Raw genomic sequence first — 19383 nt, forward strand, 5'->3', positions numbered from 1 at the left:
CCTGTGATTTTTCTCACATCTCTGAGGCACCATAGATTTTTCAGGGGTTAACTTCAGTGCAATATCCCTCTAGCCCTTCTCAAGGAAACAGCCCAGGGTGCTGTTACCCAGCTGAGACTAGAGAAGCACCCAGCATCAGTGGTTCGGCTCCTGTGCTCCACCCACCTCATAACAATTTATCCTCCGTTACCGTGCACCCAAGAGACGCAGGAAGGTTCCAAAATCCAACCATTTACATTTGCAAGCAGATGAAAAGACTTGTCAGACTTCCAGACTCCTTGAGCCCTGTCTCTGATTAAATACTTAATTCTTGTGGAAATCTAACAATGTTTAATTTTCAAAAATGTCACCCACTGTGTCTTGGGCTCACTGAAGGACCTGGATCATTTCATTGACATTGTAGATCATTTCAAATGTGCAAGTGAATTCTAGTGGATGCAGAAAACTTCCGGGTTGACAGACTGCTGTAGAATTAAGTCCTTCGAGGCCTGTGCCCACCTCTGCTGCCACTGCCGGCAGAATGGTCAGTCGCCATAGTGATCTTTATGTGGTGGAGAGCTGCTGAAGTGAAACAAAGATTTTAATTGGTGTGTTGCCAATTTCTGGTAGCAAACAGAATTAAATAAAGGTCACTTAACTGAGGACTCTTATTAACCTGTGCTTTTGGTATAAAATGAATGTCTAAGTAAGCCCTTTATTTGGTTTTTAACCAGAGGTGAAAGTAAGCCAGTACGGTGTACCAGTAAGACAGTGGCCGTCGGTACACAGGCGATCGTACTGGCAGGGCCACTGATCGGGGCAGGGGAAGGGGCAGCTGTCCCAGGGCCCAGTGATTTAAAAGGGCCCGGAGCTCCCAGCAGTGACCAGAGCTCTGGGCCTTTTAAATCGGGCAGCACTGAAGGGCTGGCTGGGGGAGTCTGGCCGCAGCCCCGCCCCTTCTGCACGAGGCCACGCCCCTTCCGGGGGCACAGAGTGGCGTGCCCCCCACACCTTGCGCAGGACCGCAGCCTCCCTGCGTACTGGTAAGTCCTTTAAGTTATTCACCCCTGTTTTTAACCCTCATTACAGAGATCTGGAACAGTTTGTGGTCACAGCTAACAAGAATAACTAGAGCCTGATCTTTGACATTTACGCTTCAAAACCAAGTGGCACATGTCTAATCATACTGGCTCATTTATCTCACTGCCTGGTATCAGTTATAGGATTCACAGCCCCTCTCTGCATAGTGGGTTCAAGTGAGTTGTAAATAGCAGAATTTTGCACAACTCTCACACCTCAACTATGGAAATGTTGAGGTGGCTGGTTCAGAAGTATGATCTTGTTAATTTAAATCCATGGTAGAGGTTTAATTTAATTATAAGCAATTTGTTGCAGAGTCACGTAACTGATTACTGGAAAACTTGCAGGGGCTAATAGGTGCTAGATGTAGGTATTTTTAATTAAGATCATGCAATAAAGCTTCTCTACTGATCATCTGGTAACAACAACTCTATATGCCCTTACTGACCCTGTGAGGATAGAGATTAGAAAAAAGCAGCATTTCCCTCCAAGATCCCACCCGAAGAATGAGAAAAGTAAATCTGTTAAAGACTTAGGCTCAAAGACATTTTTAAAGATGTTTTCTGGGAATCCTGCACTCCCTGTATCCTGTTGAAGGGGAAAGTAGCCAAGCAGTGGTCCTGAGAAGTTGTCCAAGAGGCCAGTCATCTTTTCCATCACTTGAGTATTTTTAGTGACAACATGCTGCAACTCCCTGTAGGCTACAGCAGTGGAACAGTGTGAGTCTGCCAATATTTTTTGGTGGTGGGTCTCACAGTCTTATCTGGGTGGTTAATAATCTGGATGGTCAAAGTATTTTTGCAACATCTGCCAGCTAGATGGAAATAGTCAGAAATATATTATTCCAAAAAATGAACAACTGTTAGGGTAGTATGAATTGTAAACGCTTGGGAATCCATTAATACCAATGTTTCTCCTAGGAACTCCCTCCCCTGTCTCTCTTTTTATCTGTGTCTCTGCAGTACTTTCTCATGTGAACTCTTTTGCTATATCTATTCAATGTGGCTAAACAAAGGGGCACGATGGGGGGCAGGGAGAAACATCAAGAATATTCTACACTTCACCACAGTTTGGGTGTAAGAAACGGGTGCAGCTGAACAGAGTTTAACTGCAAGTGGCAATAAGAACAATCTGAGCTCAATGCTATTTCAGAAACTGTGGTCAAGCAGGTTGTAACCAGGGCTTCTGAAATGCTTCTGAGTGGTTTGCTCTTGCAGTTAAACCATGTGCACCCATTGTCAGCAACAGCTAATTGCTAGTGTGGACATGGAGATAGCGAGCAAAAGGCTGCTAACCACAGGAAAAGCCAACCCTGATTAGGCCTATGAGTAATATTCAGTCTATTAAGTGTGACATCATTTGTGACATTAGGGAAGTGAAACTATAAGATTGTGTCAGAAAAGAACATTATTTTTTTTCCTCAAGCCCTTGCAAAGTTTAAAGAAGACGGTTCTCTGCCTTCTTGTCAGTTATCACCATGGCTCCTTATTTCATCTCGGAGTGGATCCTAATGGTCCTGTTTACAGGTAAGTAAGGTGAATAAGAGAATAACAGATAGTGGATGGGGCTTTGATGGGCAGTTAGTGCATAATAGTTCCTAAGTTTTCCTGGAGAGTAACTAAACATGGACTAAACTGGATGTCTCCTAAAGAAGGCTGGTCATGTGTCACAGTGTTGTAGTTTGCCACAGACTCTGCAATCTTCTGCAATGTAAAAAATAAGCCAGAGTTGCTCAATAGCCTTCTGTGGAGCTCCTCTAGCTTTTGTTTTCTTTTATAAAAAGGAAATTTCTGGGCATCATGGTTACAAAAATAATCATCCAAATGTGAACCATAAGCAGTGGGGTCTGAAATACCTACTGGCAAACTACATTTGCATAAAACTTATTTGTCTTTCTGTACTCTTTAGAGATGAGCATAGATCTATAAACCCATGTCATCTAGAAATATATATAAAACAAGACTTAATTTACCGTTTGTGAACATTTCGTCTGTATTCTGTCTGTATTATGGACTTTCCCTCTGTGAACGAATTGAGTGTTTTTAGTGCACTTTTAAAATGAACCGTTAATATATTAGAGAAAAAATGTGTGCTGTGACTTTGGGTGGGGAGCAGTTGCGAAGATAATGGGCCACCTAATGCCGTCAGGCCAGGGAGATCTGCTTTAAATACAAAAATTAAAAATGGCAGGATATGGTCCATATGCTGTAAAAGTGAGATTACAGGTTCTGCCTCCTTTTGTTTTTATTTCAAAATATTTCTTTTTGCTAAATAAGAGGTGGGATTCAAAAATGTTTCTTTATGAACTGCTAATACCATATGTTGTCAGAGCTGAGTTTCTCACAGGTTACTGTGGCAAAGTTGCAGTAGGAAGCAGTTGTATTACTGAAAAGGTCCCTCTTTTTTAGGAAAAGAGGTTGATTAGCTAACGTTATCCACCTTGCCCACCTAAATCAAGGTTAAAGGTGTTCAACAGTGTTTTCATTGGGAAAAGGTCAGGATTAGCTTAACTAACCCCTACCGAATATTGATCTCCTTTCCCATACAAACCCTCATTTATATTGGACCAATTTGGAAAAATTGCATTGGGAAGTATTAACACCCACTGCAGAGCATTCTACCCCGGTAGCATTAGGAGTTACTTGATTGAGGAATTAAACCTAGTGATACCCTATTATTCAATTGGATAGAAAGTTTATAATACCTGTTCTATCAAAAGCAGAGCTTCCTTTGCTCTTCCATGAGAGATGAAATTCAAAGTGAACAGGATGTAGGTGATGCATATACTTTGTGCTGGATCTCTGCATGGGGGTGAATTTCACATCCCTAAGGGCTATCTTGAGAGTCTAGCCCAGAATATGTGCCCACTAGGGAATTTTGAAACCACAGCATCTTCATGCAAGGGGAATTCAGCCATTGAAGCCTGTCTCACCATTTTCTCCTAGTATTGCCTCCACCAGGAGACCAGCCCATTCCAGCTGCCCTGTGCTAGCTTGTTAGACCAAACTCGTTACCTGCTCCCACCCGCAGCCAGAGACCGACAGAGACAGTAATCTGGCTTATGACCCTGCAGCAGTAACATGCTCCTACCTCACCCTGTGTCTGGGCTCTGGCTCAGAAAGGACAGGGAAAGGAAGGAGAGGATCATAGACTGAGTAAAACCCAACAGATCCTCCCATTAAGAACAACAGAGTCTGAGTTATCAGTTCCAGATACTGCAGGAACAAGTCTTGCACAAGTCCTGGTGAAGCTCATACTATCTTGAACCCCTGTGAGTGAGGAGTCAAGAGGGGGTCTGGAGAACTGCACACCCACAAAAGCCGTATTATAGCGGAGGTGGTTATAGTCACCACTATCATAGGATCTGTAACAGTTGCCGGTGGGAACCATCCAGGGACACCACAGGGGTCGTGGGCCACTATCAGGAGGATTAGCCGGCATAGCTTCCCTCACAAACAAGTGACACCAACATGAAGACAGACTTGTGTGCCTTTCCATGGCTCCCAAACTGTCCTGGCTCCTGACAACTGAACGCCTGTTAGGTCAGGGAGCCGCACACACAGCTGCTGAGAGAATTGCCCATAGCTAAGTGGGGCAGATTCAAGAACTGTTCTCCCTGCATGGTCCTGGCCGTGGTGAGGAGGGTGAGGTGGGGCAGCAGCTGGGCACATCAGTGCTTCCTGGGCTTGGACAGAACCACATTGTGGGCAAAAGCGTCATGGTGTGTGTCCTGCTGTCATCCTCGCCTGTTGGGGGGAGGAGGAGAAACACACACCTCAGTGGATCCACCTGCAATGGAGGTATGTGGCAAACTTACAGGGACAGTTTTGTGTTGTGCCTGAGATGCCAGGCAGGTCCCATTAGCCTGTGCATTGTATCCTAGCCCCGTCTCAATTACTGTTGTATCTTTGTCTGCAGGTCTCACAGTATCGGGCTCTCCAGTGAGAGGAGTGGTGGGTCAGAACGTCACTTTGCCCTGTAAATACCGAGTTAATCGCCAAAGTGACATCACAACAATGTGCTGGGGTCGGGGCAGCTGTCCTTCTTTTCAGTGTTCTCAGCCAATTCTCTGGACAGATGGACGGAGGGTAACCAAGCGTCAGTCCAGCAGATACCAGTTAGAAGGGAATCTCGCTCAGGGGGATGTGTCCCTGACCATAGTGAATGTGGCAGAAGCAGACGGAGGGGTGTACTGCTGCCGTGTGGAGATCCCTGGTTGGTTCAATGATCAGCAGAAGAATCTGGAAGTTGCGATTGAGACAGGTGAGCAGAGCTTTTCTTTTGTATGAGTGTCCTTGAAGGGTAAAACTCCTGCCCTCTGGCTGACTCTCTCAGCTTGTGACAGAAACAATGTATTAATGTCCTGCAGTGTTAACCATTATGACTTTGAAGCTGTACCGTTACCACTGTGGAAAGGAAGCAGCCTCTGCCATCAGTGTAACCCAGCAGAGCCAGTGCACGGGAATGGACGTTTTGTTCCCTTGTGCCATGGCGCACCGCTCTTACTAGCAATCTTCGCAATACTGCATGTAGCATCCAGGAGAGTGGACAGCATAGTATGCTTCTCTCATTAGTTAGGCACAATAATCCCCTCTTGTGGGTAGATGTGTTCACGTTCCTCCTTCTTGGGCAGATCCAGCGGCCATTACAATGAATGAAAGGTACCCATCCACCTTACTGGGCTCTGGGTCACACCCTAATTCATGAAGATAAAAAGGATACTATTGTGCCCGCTGTGACAGACATCACAAAGTTCTGCAGGGCTCCCGAGCCCCTGGCGACATGTTCTCCTCGGAAAGCCTGGTCCCCTCTCTGGTTTCTGGGATTCCAATGTTATAAATCCTCACCCTGGTGCCGGGAAACCTGCCTGGAGCAGACCCTAACTGACTTTTGTTCCTACCCCTAGAAACCTAGACTTATCTGTTTGCCCTACCACAGAACCTCTATATCTTCCCCTACCAAGCCATGTTTCCTTTCAAACTTGTGGGGCCAAATGCAGACCTGGCATCAGCAGGTGCAGCTCTGTTGAACTCAGTGTTGTACTCTAGTACCAGGTATGAATCTAGCCCTCTCTCGGCTGAGGCGGAGTTAAGCGGTGCCAGGGCCTGGCTCTCAACATATAGGTGAATTCCAGCCCTCGGTGAGCACTCATGAAAGTACTCCTGTTGGAGCCAGTGCTCATCAACCTAAGTCAAGTTTGTACAACCCGGCCTTAAGTCATGACTGATTTTTATACACGGAAGTTTAATCTCAACACGGGCTCCCTACAGCTCTGTTGTCTGGCAAATAACACATTTTAAAATGTACAACTCCAGTTGTGGCAACAAGAAAAATCAAACCTCAAACTTTACCCCAAGCCAACTTTTTTACCCAGAAAAGGCAGAAGTCCAGACCCTCCAGGAAGTCTGCTAGGACCTTCGTTAGTGATTTGACATGGAAGGTGCTCAGAGGCTATGGTGACAGGTAGCAGGATAAAACCCCCAAGCAGATACATCGATAGTGTAACTGTGATTTTCATTCTCTCTCCTTTTGCTGCACTGTATTGTCCTGCAAATAAAAGTTACAAAGTCATTTTCTTCTTGCAATAAACCAGATGGATAAAGGGATATGGTTTTATTGCTGGTGATATGTTGTTAAAGCATTTTATTTCTTTCAGTTTGTTGGACACATCTTGCTGACTGTTGTAATATGTGTGGGGTTTTTGTTTTGTTTTTAACACCAGCTAGGACCTCCACTGCAGGCCCTCATACTTACACATCTGAACACACCTCAGGTAATGGTTATCCAAGTATTCCGCCTCTCGGGTGTGTGTGAGTCCCTTTGTAATGGGATCCCAGAAGGGGAACTAAATAACAAACAGTAGTTGAAAATATTCCCTTTGACTTGTATATTATAAAATCTGATCCCCTGGGATCTAACAATAAGCCCCAAGCAAAGATGAGAAGGTCTGAAGGGGTCTTTTAAACAATTTGCAGCCCGCTAAAACTGTTTTATGTTTTAATATTTATTTTTTATATTTTGCTTTTGAGCCTTCTGAGCTCAGCTTGAACTTGAAACCAGAAATGCCAGCTTCATTCATCTGGATTTTGTGAGCTCAGCAACTCGAATATGTTTCCACATAGTTCTGTTGCCCTCTCAGAAGAGGAAGTGAAAACTTTCTCAGCATGTGATGTGTCTCTAGCGGCAGAGAAACTTGTATACTTATGTGTATAATGGACACATCCGTGAAGAAGCCTCAAAAAGAGACAGACAGTTGTGTTACTTTGATGTCAGGAAATGCCACCCTTTCCCGAGCATAGACAACAGCTGAAGCAGACCATCTCATTTAGAATCAGTCCCCTTAAAATAAACAGGAGGGGACTCCATTTTCACTAATTGTAGATCCTCAGATAGCACATTTTCAGTCTTGGGATTGGTGGGTTGGTTTTATTGCTTGTGGGGTTATTCAGTAATCAAATGACACATTCACTGAACCATTGTAGTAAAGTTTTTGCATTTTCTAGCCCTGTGTTTTAAATGTTATACGGTGCTGCCTTAAGCCGGGAAATAGGCACCGCGTCAAGATGCTGTAGTTGCAAGTTTTGCAAGTTTGTCTCACTGTGGCCAGCCTCAATGCTACATAAAAGTGTTCTCAGCTTTGTGAAGTCTTGTATGCAACCCCACTTACCCTTTACAGTGCCGTCAAAAGCCCATCGGTTCTCAGAAGAAATCAGTTCACTTTAGATAGAGAAGTTGGCATTGTCTAGCTATGAAGACGGAAAGAATTATTAGCTGTGCTAAGTGAGATGTTGGTTTATCTTATCATTGCTCAGCTGCTGCGAATGCCAGTGACTCACCTTCCACCGTCGCCCCACAATGGCCATTGGTTTTCAGTTCAGAAGCCCCTCAGGATGCTTCAATTGTAAGTGGTCAGGTCAGAATAGTGACTATATTGTCTCTGCAGATCACTTTCCATGCTCTCTTTTGGTTGGAAAAGAGAAATACTTCTACTGAGTCTGTCCCTCTGGTGCCTGGGAAATAGCGCTGATGCCTTTGTTACCAAAATGCAAACAAACTCCAGTGACATGTAGAAAGGGCTAATCCTGGAGTCCTTACTCGCTCCTTACTGAGCTGAAAGGGAGTTTTGTCTAATTTAAAGACTGAAGTCAATAGGAATTGAAGGCATGCGTCACTTCTCAGGATCAAGGCTTGAATAAGGGCTGCAGTGTTTGGCCTTAAACGCAGGCTTTTGGAATGAAGAGCTGCTTCTTTAAACTATAAATAAAATTAGAATATACACCTATTCTACATAAATGAATGGGGTTTGGACACCTCGCTCCCTCTAGGCACTTTTGAAAATCCCAACCGTAATCAGAGTCCAGCTGTATGGAATCTCATAGTGTCTCATAACGCACACTGTCTCAAGTTGGGTGCATTATCTCTAGTGTGTGTTTACCGTTTACCTTGCAGCCAAATGATTTTTCAAGTCGTCTATATGATTTCTATTCCTGCCCCTCATACCCTCGTGTTCTGTGTTTCAGCAGACTATGTCCACGTCAATCCATCAGCTAATGGAGCCAGAATCCATGGGGGTAGGGATGCATGTTGGAATCAGCATTTTTGTGGTACTTCTAGTCATCGTGGTTTTGGCCCTAATTCTATCCAAAAGTAAGTGATTTGAGATAGACGATAATCCAAGGAGACTGATAGTTTTATTTCTCTGCTTCCCTAGGACCTTGGCCAGTGGTGGCTACTCAGAGGATGCCCTATATCGGGGTGGCCAGACTGCAGCTCCGGAGCCGCATGTGCTTTATTACAGTTAAAGTGCGGCTCATGGAGCACCCCTGCCCATTCTCCATCTACCAGACTGGAGCGGGAGCTTGGGGCTTCTGCCCTGTGGTGGGATGGAGGGGCTGGGGGCTTCTGCCCAACAGGGATGGGGGTCTCAGGACTTCAGCCCTACCGGAGGCACCTGCTGGGGCTTCAGCCCCAAACCACGGCAAGTCCCTCCCCTGAGGCAGAATTTCCTAGCCCACAATGCCACTGCAGGGCAGGAGCACTGGCAGGTGTGCCCCACAGAGCTGAAGCCCCGAGCCCCAGCAGTCATGCCCAGCTCTCGAACTTCTGAAGATTATCGTATCAGAGGGACAGTAAGTTTGGCCACCCCTGACCTATATCAATCCATCTCCATGCTGCACTGGCCATGCCCCCACCCCACTCAGTGTGGGTGCTGTGCTCTCCTGGCCTTTCCTGATCACAAGGGAAGCTGCAGCTGCTTTGTGCGACGCCAGCCACGATGTTCCCTTTTGCAGACTTTCTCCCATGGCGGCTCTCAATCAGGGTATATACGTGGGTAGCCCCTGTGGGAGTTTGGCCTCATGTAAATAGTGGGTGTTTCACATATTTAAAAGACCCACTTTAAAGCTCCCTTATTTCAACTTTTGCACTTGACTTTTTCTCATTGAACCTGCTGCTTTCTTTTTTTTTAATGATTTTCAAACCCATTTCTCCCTCCCCCGGCTTTCCTATTTTGGACGATCCTCAGGGTATTTCCACAACAGACAGAAGCTGAAGACTTTGGCAAGGTAAATGCTATTCGCTATGCTGTTTCTGCTGTAGCCATAATCAAAAACTAGGTCCCAAAATGTCTGCACCTTTGGTAGGACAGAAAGAAATGTGCCAAACAGACACTCCAGGACACACGCTGACATTTCCAGAGCTGCATGCTTTTACTTTGATTGGCTTTGTCATATCAGGACAGATAATCTGACACAACAATGCAAAAAGAGAAATTCATTATCATTGCTATTCCTCGTGTGCTTCTTTTTGTTTACGAAGCAAACGGTTGATCTGGCTCGTGGTTTGTATTTCTTGATTTTACATTAAGCAACAGGAGATCTTCAGGCCTGCGGTGCCTTATAAATACATAATGATTCATTATTACTAGCGTCTAATAGTAAATGTTACTATAGTTCATATTTTCCCAGTAAACCATCTGCTTTGGATATCGGGTGTCTTGTGTTTCTGGTTTGTTGTTTATGTTTTAATGGTCGGGGTCTGTTACTCTTTCTGCAGCTCAGTCTCATTCTCCAACCCAGAACATGGAGGCTTCCAGAGCACGCTGGAAGCTGGGGTCCATGCAGAAGAGAATATTTATACGATGGACTAAAGAATGGTTGGATCCGTTCCCTGATCAACACTGTGGCTTTAGCCAGTTACTACAAAACTAGCCCAGTTTATACAACACTCTAAACTATATGTTCTACTGACCACTTTTAAACCTTGTTTGATACAACCGAGAATTTCGAAGAGGGGTGTTCCTGGTGGAGGGCACATGGACTGACAAACTAGTATTTGCATCACTCCAGTAAAGCAAGAAGTGTCTACAAATTCAGGGCTAAGACTTTGCCAGTCTATTGCAGACACGAGGCTCCACAGTTTAGTGCCATTCTCAGCATCCATTCTCCGAATGGGAGCGATACGTGTATTACATTTGTTACCAGATACAAATTGCCACTTCTGAGAATGAATGAGAGCAAGACCACAATGCCTAAGCAGCTGAGAAGACAGAAGCTACAGTCCACTTTCATATTTACCCGTGTCTCCAACACTGTTGTCTCTACCTTGATGCTGGATTTCCTGGGGCAGGATGGCACAGCCAGGAACCATACCATGCCATCTGCAGGGGGGAGCAGGCTGTGGCAGTTGTGATGATGTAGCTGTAAAGAGGAATTTGTTTGTGAATGTTTCAAACAACAAAAGTTTAACTGTATTTTTGCTAAGGCAAAATATATTCATTCTTCGTTACCAGTGAGAGTTCAATCCTGCTGGATCCTAAGTGCTTTCAGGAAGATGCTGAAACTTCTCAACTTCTAAGAAGTCATTAGGAATGGAGAGTACTCAGCACTTCCCAGAAGGCGCTCAGCACCTTGGCAGGTCAGGCTCTTAATACATAGAATACATACATTTTGTTGTCTCAGTTAATTATGACTAAGCACGTTTTACTCTGGAAACAATACATCCGGTTCTTCCTCTGTGCTTTTTAGAAAACGGATATGATTCATACCATGAACTACATTAGTGACAGGATCTCCCATTTCCAGAACTCTAGGAAACTAGAAAAAACACTAGCTACCCTGAAGAATGAATAATAAATTCCTCTCACTGCTATTACCAAGGGGAAACCGAGTCATGTTGGAAGAGTATGTCAGAGATCTTGGTAACGCAACAAATGTTGGGACAAAATCTGCTCTTCACTTACATCAGTATAAATCCAAAATAACTCCACTAACCATACTGAAATTTGAATGGGATTTAAGCCATGTAAGGGGACAGCAGGCTGAGACAAATTCTGCTTCTCACATACACGGCTGTAACTGGCACCCCAGTTAATGGAACTGGTATTGGACACATGACCCCCATGCTTTTTGGTCGAGGGACACTGCAAAACAAAGATTGAGGCTGTCCCACAATGAATTGGATTGGGATGAGCCAGCATATTTCATTTTGTACGGTCATGCAATAGAACACAACCTAACTGATACAAATTCAGGCAGTTCTGGTGGGAAGAACAGTTTTGCTCAGCTGTTTTTTAAAAACCACTTTTTAGCCAGCTATATCTAGGAAACTAGAGCAGATTTCCTGAGAATGCAAAGACCTAGTATGTGCAAGAGAGAGCCAAATATCTCCTGATATCAGTCAAGATAAACTTATTAGAGTTAGTCCAGCTGGTGATGCAGAAAAGCCAATGTGGGGGGTACTTTTAAAGGAATGATTAGGAAAATTAAAGTAAGCAAACTTTCCATCCTCAGTCATTGCTTTCAATGGAGTTACACTAGGCATGACCTTCATTCATTCTTATTGTCCGCCAAGCCGTAGAGAGACAATAATGCTGTGTTGATTTTAATCACATCCTGTATGTGAGATTTGCTGGCTCAGAGAAAGTGTTTAGAATAAATAGGAAATCAGGTCTGGAGTCTCTCTCCCTAAACTCTGGGTTAAGAGAGCAGCGGTATCTGTCAATGAGAAACAAAACACAGGACAAGATTGAGATTTAGAGAAACTTCACCTTCCTAGTTGTTATTATTGTAATAGCCTAATTATTTTGCTATATCACTGGGATTGTTAGAAAACGAGTATGTATTTTACTGAGACATTAAAATGAGCTTCTGGTCTCACACCTCCATTACTTCTGTATTACACTGGTGTGAGTGAGGTCAGAATCTGTCTTCGAAAGTCAAACAGTGAGATCCTATCCGTAGTCTGACAGCAGGACTTCCAATAGCACTTACTGTTGACTTCACTAGGAGCAGTGAGGCCAACAATGAAGGATTTTTAAAACCCCATGCTGAATGTCCATTGCAGCACTGACTGTTCTTTGTATCAGCTGTGTGTTGCACCAGACCGAGTCCTAACCAGTCACTCTTCCAATAGTTTAACAATTGAGTCTGCTCATCTCTTACTAGAAATCACCCTGACTACCTGAAAATCTTTGTGTGTGTTTGTTTTAAACCAAAATTACAAAATTTTCTATGAGAAGCACCTTCGGGGATCTTTGTACAAAATTATATATAGGTTATATGATGATAAAAGTTATGGTTACAGCATCCTTCCGGTTTGTCTACTCCACATCTTTATCTGTAAAATGGATCTCTGTTAATGTTGTGAAACAGTCTGAGATTGTATTGCATGCTTATAAAAATGTGCACAGAGTTCACGGCTCCTTCTGCTTTTGCATGCCAACTGCAGGAAGTCTCTGAACCTGAAGTTACCTGGTAACAAGACAAAGTGGTTCCAACATTCAACTTTGGTCAGTAAACAATTAATGCTGCAAAAACTTAAATCGCTCCCCATCAAACATTGATGCGTGGCTCTGTGATACAGCTGGAATGCACCGCTAACAAACGACTGGCATTCCGCAGAAGAGGAATGCCCAGAAAATGTAAAGCAATATGGGCTGGCTTTTTCGAAGTCTATGATTAATGTAGATCCTGAAGATAGAGATGTCACTTCCCCTCGCCGCCTTTTATCCTACCTCTCTTTGCTTACTTTGTGTATTATGATGAAACTGGTATTTGGATATATTTGTATTTGGAATAATAAAACATTATAAATATACATAAAGGAAGGCCCTGATTCCAACCTCCCTGCAGTCATTGCAAGTCTTTCTGCTGATTTCGGTGAACTTTAGATCAGGCCCTTAGGGTATGTCTCCACAGCACAAACACCCCAAACCCTACAGTGCTGAGTCTCAGAGCCCTAGTCAGCTGACTCAGGATTGCGGGACTAAAAATAGCAGTCTATGTTTGGGTCAGGGGGATGGGTCTCCGAGCGGAGGCTCGGGGGCTCTCTTTCCAGCAGGTTTTTCGTGGTGGGGACGTACCCTTAGTGATCAGCAACAGAGATATCCAGATCTCAGCAGGAAGCTGTCTTCCTCTTAACTTCATGCATACTCTAAAAAACTGACACGTTCGTTAGCGTGATGACAGTGAGCAAGAAGTATTGGGAACTGATTCTCAGGGAAGCTGGCATTTCCTTGTCCATCTGTGAGAAGCCCCCACTTGGCAGCAGTGTAGGGTTAGCTCTTCAGAGCGCTCTTATCAGGTTGTCAGTTTCCAGTCTGCACAGCTCCTGTCCCTCATTGGATAGTTTCTCATGGCTGGTTCAAAACACTGTGCTGAACTGAGTCCCGTATTTGTTTTGCCCGATCCCTCTATGTACAGTTATTGATCAGTAACTGAATGCAGTTTGCTATAAGGCAGACAGTAACATAGTGCAGTCTGTCCAGCCCTACAAATTCCTATTTACTCTGTACTGCAGTGCATTAAAGATCTGAGACTCCAGCTGGTAGCCAAAGCAGGATCCTTTGAATACTCGGAGAAGGATCCAACGGTTTTGACTGGACTTTCTCTGCCCTGAGCTGACTGGATGTTTGCTCCAGCCCACCTCTCCTCCTTCACAGTCCCATCACCTCTGTTTTGCTGCACTCCTGCCCTTCTTTTCCTTTTCTCCCCTGCCCTGACCCCTTCATCCCCCTTTTCTTTCCATTTAGCTCACCCCCCCACCCCCCGACTAAAACCACCTGCCAAAACAACCCTGGGACTCATATTGTTCGCTCTTCTTCGGTGTCCTACCCCTTCCCCCACCCTGTATCTGGCTTGTCTATTTAGACTGTAACCTCTTTGGGGCAGGGACTGTCTACTACTCACTCTGTGTTTGTACAGCACCTAGCACAATGGGCCCCGTTCTTAGCTTGCTCTTAGTCCCCACATGTTAAATAATAATAATTAGATACAGGATGACAGTGTAGTTCCTCTCAATTTCCAAGTGCGTGGTTAATGCTCTTTGAGCGTCAAGGTGCAGTAACAAGTCATGAACAGTGCAGGTTGGGTCATGAACTGGGAAATCTCTCTAAAACGAATTCTGGTTGATGTTATGGAGTTGTATCACAGAATGCCTCGATGTGGAGTCAGGGCTGTACTGAGTTCCTCCCAGACCAGGTGTCACGGTGGATCATTAGCCCGTTCATGGTCACCTATTCTGTTGGAAGCACCTTGGCACAATGGGTTGGCTGAAGCTTAGGGAAATAGTTTTACTAAGTTTCCCTACAGAGAGCTGGAGAAGTAGAGAGAGGAAAATCCCCAGCAGTGGAACAAAAAAAACCCAGGCCTGTTGATGCAGGCCTTTAAAAGCCACAGACTCAGTACTCTGCAGCCCTCTGCTTGGCCAAAGTGCCCTATTTAACCCTAGAGTGTGACCCACAAAGTTGTCTGGACAAGCACACAGACTTTAGACCTGGTGCGACTCCAGACATAGCCTAATCTCTGATCCCAGCATGACTCTGACCCAGACTCCAGCCGGGTACTACCGCTGGTCTCTGACCACAGCCTCACTGTAACCCCGACTCTTGCTAGGGTGACCAGATGTCCTGATTTTATAGGGACAGTCCTGATTTTTGGGTCTTTTTCATATATAGGCTCCTATTATCCCTCCCCCTCTGTCCTGATTTTTCACATTTGCTGTCTGGTCGCCCTAACTCTTGCTCATTGAATGTGGCTCTAGAGATTCCTCTGACCCCTGCGCACCGACCACCATCCCTGATGTATGGACCTCAGCCCAGCCATTCTGACCACCTGTGCTCTGGTTCTTTACACCTCAGTTTTTACTCAGGTGGTACCCAGAAACCCTCCCTTGGAGCAGGGCTAAAGGAGAAGTTTCTCTGAATCTCTTATATCATGCTGGGTGCTGTGTCGTAAAACCAAGAAAATGATAGACAACATTTAACAGTGGGGTGTTGGGGGAGAGCAAAAACTAAACCATACTATTATACGGTAGTGGGTTTAGAAGCTTCATTTGCCACTAGGGCTGCATTGTGCTGGGCACTGCAAAAGGATACTGTGAGAGATAGTCCATTGCCCAAAGAGCAAAACAGACAAGTCAGAAAAGAGTGGGAGGGGAAACTGAGGCACAGAGAGGGGAAGTGACTTGGCCAAAGTCACATACAGCCGATCAATGGCAGAGCCAGGAATAGAACTTGGTTTTCTTGCCACCCCCTGCACTAGACTATGGTGACCCCACCATCAAATTTCCTGACTCTGGCAACAGCTTGTACAAAGCTCGGGGCTGTTTAGTTACATGTTCACATCCAGACTTTGGAGCTCTCAATCCAAACCAGCAAAAATAAAGTTCTCTCGGACAGTTCCAACTACCTCGTTTATTATGGTGTAGTGCCTGGGGCCCAACCAGCAAGTGCGCTAGGCACTGTACAGACACAGAGTAACAGGCTGGGCCGGTCTGTAATTACCAGCTACAAAGCAGCTCACTTGAAATGAGGTGTGAATGAGCAGATCAGGAACTGACAGACTGATGCAATGTTATTTTTTCAGAGGCCTTTTTTGATCTCAAACCACATACTTTGCGAGACACAATTCTCATTTCAGCTGGGCAAAGAGCTCTTACCTTAGAAACAAAAGAGAACAATTTTCAAAGCATCCCGCTGTACAAGGAAAGCTAGATGAAAGAATGACGAAGCCAGTCATTTCCTGAGGGATTTGACTACAAATTAGTGAAATAATGTTACCCCCTTTGACCCAAGCAGTTAACCAGTATTCAGGTTCTTGTGGATTCCTTCTCTCAGGGGAGACATTGATGATGGAGTCAGGTATTCTTTGATGCAATCTGGTTTGTTTGCAAAGAATGCACATAAAGGTCCTGTTTCCCTGAACACAGCATGTGTAGTTAGTCATTGGCTCCATGTGTGTCCTCTCTGGTTCTGGCCAGATAGCCCGCTCTGATCAAATTGCCCAACAAGACCCCAAGACATGGTTTAGTAGCAAAGCCACCCAGCCAGGTTTATGGTTGACAAACCATGGCCTAGCTCCCCGGATCAATGTCTACAGTTACACTGGCACATGTATGTCCGTTGCAATGGACACAGCACAGTGAATGTCGGGACTTTCCATTCCCACCTCGGCTGGCCAAAGACACCCTGTAGCAGGGTCATTGTGGAAAACCCGGGGAGTGGGCGGGCGCAAGACCACCCATTGCTAAAGGCCCTTCCCCCAGCCTAGCAGGAGGGACCACTGGAGCCAGGGACCAACTGATTACGGGGGACAACTAAAGAAAAACAGGGATCGGAGTGAGGGTCAGAGGTTCAAAATGAGGAGACCAGATGGGGACACCGAGCAGAGAACCCCGGACAGCACCCACTGCTCCTCAAAGCTGTCGAGGGAGCCGGCGGACACTGCCCAGTGGAACTCTGTCCAGATGCGTGAAACTAGAGAGGAATGGAAATAGGCCCCACAGTCACAGAGCACCCCCTCTTCCAACATCCTCCTCCTGGTATTATAGACGGAAACTTTGGCCAGAGCCAGGAGGAGGTTGATGAGGAGGTCTCGCAACTTCGTGGGGCCACGGATAGGGTGTGCAAAGAGGAACAAGTGTGGGGAAAAGTGCAGCCAGAACCTCAACAAGAGGTTCTGGAGGAGCCGGAATAGGGGCTGCAACCTGGCGCATTCAAGATAGGTGTGCGCCAGGTTCTCCCTCACGCTGCAAAAAGGGCAGGCCTCTGGTATAGGGGTGAACCGCGTCAGGTGCACACCCGTGCTCACGGCTCCATGAAGGAGCCGCCAACTAATGTCCCCGGCGGGCCGTGGGACCAAGGTGGAATAAATGCTGGCCCACCGGGGCTCCTCACCCTCTTTAGGTGGAAGATAGTCCCACCATTTGGTGTCGGGTTGGAACATGAGGGTGAGGAAATGCAATGTATGAAGCACGAGCGTGTACAGATGGTTTCTGGGCACAGTTTGAAACCGGACCGGCTGCAGGGTATGCAGCTGGCTCGGAGTGTGGGAGCGGGGAGGCCGGGGGGGGCGGGGGGGAAGGAAACGACTCGCGGAACAGGGGCCCAAGAAAAATGTCTGGAGGGCCAGGGGTGAGGGGTGGGCGGGGAACGCCCTCTCGCAGGGCTCGCTGCAGGAAAGCGAGAGAATCAGGTGACAAGGCGGCCTTCACCTCCTGGAGTACGCGCCTACGGGTGGGAAGGGTGGAAAGCCCCATGCGTCGTCTGAGCGCGCGGGGCTCCACCCAATGCCCCCTGTCATAGTCCAGGAGGTCTCCGACTCTGGTGGTTTCCGCCAGGACCAACCTCCGACACACTGAGGGAGACTCTGCCATCTGCGCACGGAGATCGAGGTTGTGTAGCAGGAGCTCCGCAAGGAGGTCCACTCCCTTGGTGGTCACAAGTGACCTGGTCGCCGAAAAGAGCTTCCAGGTCTGAAGGAGGTCCTGGTAGAAGACCGGCAGCTCAGAGAGGTCTCGCGGAAGGCCTCTCGGATGGAGGAAAAAGAGCCACCGGTCATATCAGAGCCCTCGGAGGCGGCGGAGGAAGGTGTGCACCAACGTGCTCCACGCCGGACTACCTGCACCGTAAAGGAGCCTCTGCAGGGGCTGGAGGCGGAAGACATGGACCTGGCTGCGCAAGCAAACCAGGCCCTGTCCTCCCTCCTCCAGGGGAGGACTCAGAACCCCTGCAGAGACCCAGTGCAGTCACCTGCTCCTGCCTTAAAAGGCTTAAAACAGCCTGGGGAGAGGGCTGTGGCAGGGAAGGAAAAGCGGGGCTGACTGGGAGAAGCAGCCTCAGCTGGGGACAGGGCCAGCTCCAGGCACCAACTTTCCAGGCAGGTGCTTGGGGCGGCATTCAGAATGGGGCGGCCGGCCGTGTCCTGCGGCGGCCATTCGGTGGCAGCTCCGCGGCTCCTCCCGCAGCGGCGGCTTTTGGGCGGCAGGCCCGCCGCTCTTCTGGGTGCAGCGGCCATCCGGCGGCGACTGCTTGGGGCAGGAAAATTGGTAGAGCCACCCCTGGCTGGGTGCCACGCCCCAACCAGGCCACGGGTGGCTTAGTCAGGGCCCAGCTGGCCCTTGTAAGAGCTGTGGAGGGAGACGGGCTGGGCTGGGCTGCTGGGAGCGTACCATAGTAGCTGAGGTGGAGCAGGGCTGGGGGAAGGCCAGGAAGCTCCGGTCTGGAAACCCCCCCCCCCCCCGGCTGCAGGCCTAGTGTAAGGCCAAAAGGGGTACTGGGGTTGCAGGGGGCAGCCCACAGGTAGGCAGGGGCAGCAGGTCCAAACCCCGCTTCCCTATGATGACTGGCTTATACAGACTGCAGTCAGTCCCAGTGAAAGGGGGCTAGATGGTGACTGGCAGTAGCCCATAGGCTGAGGCAAGGTGGGGATAGAGGGTGGGGGGTTCCCTGGGGGAGGGGAGACCCAGATCTGTGGGGGTACTGCCATGGGGCAGCACCCTGACCTGAAAGGGGCACTGGGGTCCAGGAGGGACTCGGGGCCAGTGATGGTGAGACACCGGCAGAGGACGCTCCGGAGCTGGTAAAAAGAGCTAATTGCCAGCCAGCCAGCAGGAGGTGCCGCAGGGGTGAGTCCCACCCCTTGCACACCCCCTCTGAGGCTCCATTTTATACACCGATACAAACAAGTTACGTATTGACCCTCTGACGTGGTTAGTTGCCACCCTTTACCTTGTACATGTTGGTTTGATCAAAACCTCTCTCTCCATCATCCTGTCAGTGTGTCTTTGTATCCTCTTCTGGGAGTGTGTTGGTATCATAATTAGTATCAGGGTGTTCTGGTACCACCCTTCTGGAATGTGCTTGTATGGGTGTCCTGCGCTTAGCGCGTCTCAGGAATGTGTGTGATTTTGCAATACCAGCCCTGTTCTTGCCAGTTTCTGTGAGCTTGCAAGCAGGCAGAGCCTGGCTTCTGCTCACAGCCTGACTGTTGCTAACTTTGCTTTATAGTAGCAGGGCTTGACCACTACTTTGCTTTATATTAGAGT

The 19383-nt window shown here is 47.1% G+C and overlaps 1 protein-coding gene and 1 long non-coding RNA gene across 5 annotated transcripts; one reads left to right on the forward strand and one right to left on the reverse strand.

Annotated features, from left to right (window-relative positions):
* Positions 1–412: 412 nt before the first annotated feature.
* On the reverse strand, positions 413–19133 carry LOC140915518 (uncharacterized). Its single transcript, XR_012160185.1, has 3 exons — positions 19067–19133; positions 10635–10757; positions 413–561 (listed from the first exon to the last, which is right to left on the reverse strand). It is a non-coding gene; the product is annotated as an uncharacterized LOC140915518 (long non-coding RNA).
* LOC140915517 (hepatitis A virus cellular receptor 2 homolog) lies at positions 952–10291 on the forward strand. 4 transcript variants are annotated; one of them, XM_078853974.1, is made up of 8 exons: positions 952–1022; positions 2485–2585; positions 4978–5322; positions 6782–6832; positions 7872–7960; positions 8583–8706; positions 9584–9623; positions 10114–10291. In XM_078853974.1, exons 2-8 carry the CDS (start codon positions 2537–2539, stop codon positions 10205–10207), a joined length of 792 nt encoding a protein of 263 aa, XP_078710100.1. In that variant the 5' UTR covers positions 952–1022; positions 2485–2536; the 3' UTR covers positions 10208–10291. The 4 variants fall into 4 exon arrangements, with proteins under 4 accessions (XP_078710100.1, XP_078710099.1, XP_078710098.1 ...); XM_078853973.1 differs by lacking the exon at positions 952–1022 and having other exon boundaries at positions 2447–2585; XM_078853972.1 differs by lacking the exons at positions 952–1022; positions 2485–2585 and adding an exon at positions 4729–4859.
* Positions 19134–19383: the final 250 nt, after the last annotated feature.

Source organism: Lepidochelys kempii, chromosome 8 (assembly GCF_965140285.1).
Source record: "Lepidochelys kempii isolate rLepKem1 chromosome 8, rLepKem1.hap1, whole genome shotgun sequence".
In the NCBI taxonomy this organism is placed as follows: Eukaryota; Metazoa; Chordata; order Testudines; family Cheloniidae; genus Lepidochelys; species Lepidochelys kempii.

Bases quoted from the DNA above. Each gene is read 5' to 3' on its own strand.
- LOC140915517 (XM_078853972.1), top strand. From the start codon at position 4,778: ATGGTGTGTGTCCTGCTGTCATCCTCGCCTGTTGGGGGGAGGAGGAGA. The intron at 5,323-6,781 runs GTGAGCAGAGCT...TTTTAACACCAG, and splicing joins GGAAGTTGCGATTGAGACAG to CTAGGACCTCCACTGCAGGC. The intron at 7,961-8,582 runs GTAAGTGGTCAG...GTGTTTCAGCAG, and splicing joins CCCCTCAGGATGCTTCAATT to ACTATGTCCACGTCAATCCA.